Below are 3,805 nucleotides of genomic sequence, written 5' to 3' on the forward strand. Positions count from 1 at the left end.
AGAAGGAAAGTGATCTGTGCACTGATCGGATCGATCACCGTCCTCGTGATGATCCATTGATCAGGAGCATTTAGAAATTAATCACCAATGATATATGGCTCAAATTCTCAACTCTTGAGAATATGCATCATCATCTTATTAATTTCTTGGACGATTCATAGACACATAAATAATATGAATGAAAAGATGCCTTTTATTTATTCAATAATAAATAGTCAAGTACAAAATTATGTCCCTAGAATTAACAATGTGTCAGCCAGATTGGCTTCTAGGGCATACATCTAACACTGGAAGCACTCCTCCGTGTCATGGCCGTGGTCCCGGTGGAAGCGGCAGTACTTCCGGGGGTTACGCCAGGCCCCGGGATCCCGCCTCGGGGGCGGGGGTCGGAAGTAGTCCTGGCCCTCGATCTCCATGAGGATCTCGGCCCGGGGAGCAGTGAGGGGAGTGTAATTTTCGTACCTCCCGTTGGGTGTGCGGGGCCGTTGTGGTGGTCTCGGGCGAGGAGGGGACCTTTGCCGAGGCGGTCCTTGCAGCCGGGGTAGGTGCTTCAGACGGGGCGGGTTCTCGGCTCGGCGCGGGGACGGGCTTCTGGGGCGGCCACGGTCCTCGCGACGCCTTTTCTGTTTCTTAGAGGTCTGCTCGACCCCGCTCCGCCTGGAGGCCACCGCTTCCTCGGCTTTTGCGTACTTTCGCGCCCGAACCAACATCTCCGTGAGGTCAGCGAGGAAGTTCTTCTCGATGGAGAAGAGGAACCTATAAGACCGGGCCCCAGTCTTCAGTGCCGACATGGCAATTGACTGGTCAAGCTCCCGGACTTCCCATGTTGCAGCAGTGAAACGGTCCAGGTATTCCCTGAGAGATTCTCCCTCCTTTTGTTTTATGTCGAGGAGGGAGTCGGAGGTCCGCCGCTGAGGTTGGCTGGCAGCAAAAGTGCTGGCGAACTGCCTGCCGAGCTGTTCGAAGGAGGAAACGGTGCTAGGCTTTAGCCCAGTAAACCAGAGCCGGGCTGCTCCCTGGAGTGTTGCTGGAAAGGCTTTACAAAGCAGAGCCTCCGAGGCTCCCTGCAGGGCCATTAAGGCCCGATAGCTTTCCAGGTGGTCGAGGGGGTCAGTCCTCCCGTTGTAGGGCTCCACCTGGGGCATCTTGAACCTTGGCGGGACCGGCTCATCTTCAATTTACGGGGAGAAGGGGGACCTCGTGGTGAATTCGAAGTCACCATCGCGCCCCGTCTTCCTGCCACGTAGCGCCTCAATCTGACGCTCCAGGTTCTCGACTTTCTTGTCGAGCTCATCACTTGGAGGGACTGCCGCAGTGGTCCGCCCCGGCGCAAGTTGTCCTGGGACTGACTCGGCTTCTGACGGTTGTGGCCAGTTTCCAGGACCCCTCATCGGGTGTTCCCCCCAGGGGGAGGCCGGAACACAGTGATCTTGGCCTGGGAGGGGCGGTCCACTCGCAGGGGGCGCCGGTTGAACTGGGGCCGGAGGGAGTGGTGCCGTCGGGACGCCCCTAGGTTGCAGGCCTTGGATAGCGGCAGCCAAGGCCTGAACCTGCTGCACCAGGGCGTCAAATTGCTCCGGCCGAACTTGGGGAGTCGAATCGGCCGGAGGTGGCGAGTTCTGGACAGAATGTCCGGGGCTAGGTGGAGGACGTCGGGAGGTGTTAGAAGCTCCCTTGCTTCTCAGCTTCATGGTCACGACTCGGTCCCTTCCTCTAGCGCCAACTGTTGCTGGAAACTGGACCCGGGGGCGACCGTCGGCCGGAAGAGGGAGGCTCCGCTGTCTGCGTGGTGGGTGGCGGCCCGTCGGCGGGCAGCTTCCTCCTGGGGACCTGCAAGAAGCCGGTGGCCGGGCCGTCCGGCGCCGGCCCTCCGATGCTTAAGTCAGCAAGACATCGATACGAGGAAGAAAATGGAGATAGAGCCAGAGAGAGAGAGAGAGAGAGACCCTCCCTTTTGAGTGGAGAGATTCCCCTTTTATAGGGAGGATCGGGTTACCTGTGGTGTGACAGGGCAGATTGTGTGGAGTGATTGATTATAACCCTATTTGATTTTGATGAGCTCAAAGCATTTGAGTATATCTTATGTTTACTAATGAATTCAATCTAGTGTTTCAGTAAAATTCTTGTAAATTTATGGTTAAGTGTCTCTAGATTTGGTTCAAGACATTTTGGATAAGTTAAGAAGTCAATTTGAACCAAAGTCTGAGACTCGAGTCGACTCCGGGAGATTACGAGTCGACTCCAAGCGTATCAGAAGCACTGGCACAGGCTCGAGTCGACTCCTGTACATTACGAGTCGACTCCGACTGAGAACAGACAGACGAACAGAAAGATCCAACTCAAAACCTATCAACGAGTCGACTCCTGAAGAACGCGAGTCAACTCCGATACTGCCGAGTCAACTCCAGGGTAGTACGAGTCGACTCCAGGGAGTTACAGATAGAAAGACAGAGAAGTTATTTTGGACCCTGAGAGCCGAGTCGACTCCTGAGGAACTCGAGTCGACTCCGATGGTTGGCAGGTCGACTCCAAAGGAAGCGAGAGTCGACTCCCAGTGTGATACAAGGCAAAAGTCAGAGAGCAACTTTCGGACACTGAGAGCCGAGTCGACTCCCGCAAAGTCCGAGTCGACTCCAAGACAGCGCGACCCCAAAAGGATAGAAGACAGTATTTTCGTCTCTGAGAGGCGAGCCGACTCCAAGACAGTTCGAGTCGACTCCAAGACAGCGCTACCCCAAAAAGACAGAAGACTGTTTTTCGGATACTGAGAGCCGAGTCGACTCCGAAACAGTTCGAGTCGACTCCAGGACGGCACGAGTCAAAAGACAGAAGATCGGGAGTTCGGACTCTGAGCGCCGAGTCGACTCCCAGAATTTCCGAGTCGACTCGAGTGAGCAAAGTTGAAGAATACATCTATGGATTCCTTGGAATGAGTCGACTCCAAAAGTGCCAGGTCAGCTCCAGACTTTGAGGAGTCGACTCCGGGTTAAGTCGAGTCGACTCCCAGTCGAGAAGAGCACTTTAATTCAAATCCGGAACAGTTGCCGAGCCGACTCCAGAAAAGCATGAGTCGACTCCTGCTGCAGCCGAGTCGACTCCAGATCACGCGAGTCGACTCCGATCCCAACGGAAACATTGTCAGGATGTGCAGAATGTGCAGAACGGCTAGAAGATTGTGTCTAACGGCTAGTTTCCGTGGGGAATGGCTTAAATAGCCACAGAGAACTGTAGCAAGGTAGAGAAGCGACCTTCCATTCAAAGAAAAACAAGAAATCTTCATCTACCAAAGGATTTCAAAGGAAAAGAAGGAAGAGGGCCATTAACTCCATCCAACCAACTCTTCCCAGCATTAAAGAAGTCTCCTTCAGTCTTCAAGTCTTCAAGACATTCAAGAGGAGACCCCGAGTTCGAGAAGCCCTCCTCTACATCTTCATAAATTTGTTTGAGGGCTCTTAACTTCTCTCTTATTTATGTCACTGAATATCTGGTTGTTTAGAAGCTGTATTTTTCTGTTTGTTTTTCAATCCATTTGTTTCTTACTTGATTCAATCAGGGGATTGAATCAAGGGTGTAAAGGTTTGTTGGTGAGCCTAGGTTGAAACCAACGTGTAAGGGTTTGATTGTGATTCTGGGAAAACAATCGGATGGTTCTAGTCGGTGAGCCTGGAAAAACCGACCGAGTTCGTTGTGATCTCGTAAAACAACAAGTTAGGTTGTGAGCTTGTAAAACAACCGGCTGTAATCCGAGGGGTTATAGTGAATTCCCAAGTGAGGCTTGGGGAGTGGACGTAGGAGCAAGGGTTAG

General features: G+C 53.0%; 1 protein-coding gene across 1 annotated transcript; it reads right to left on the bottom strand.

Moving 5' to 3' along the window:
• Nucleotides 1-281: 281 nt before the first annotated feature.
• Nucleotides 282-1,076, bottom strand: LOC148703396 (uncharacterized). Its single transcript, XM_088722961.2, has one exon. The coding sequence runs from the start codon at nucleotides 1,074-1,076 to the stop codon at nucleotides 282-284; it is 795 nt and encodes a 264-aa protein (XP_088579087.2).
• Between the last annotated feature and the right edge of the window lie 2,729 nt (nucleotides 1,077-3,805).

Source organism: Phoenix dactylifera, chromosome 5 (genome assembly GCF_051530095.1).
Source record: "Phoenix dactylifera cultivar Ajwa chromosome 5, Ajwa_hap1_PhDact_Kaust_v1.1, whole genome shotgun sequence".
Taxonomy (NCBI): Eukaryota; Viridiplantae; Streptophyta; class Magnoliopsida; order Arecales; family Arecaceae; genus Phoenix; species Phoenix dactylifera.

Coding starts and splice junctions, on each gene's coding strand:
- LOC148703396 (XM_088722961.2), bottom strand. CDS start 1,076: ATGGCCCTGCAGGGAGCCTCGGAGGCTCTGCTTTGTAAAGCCTTTCCA.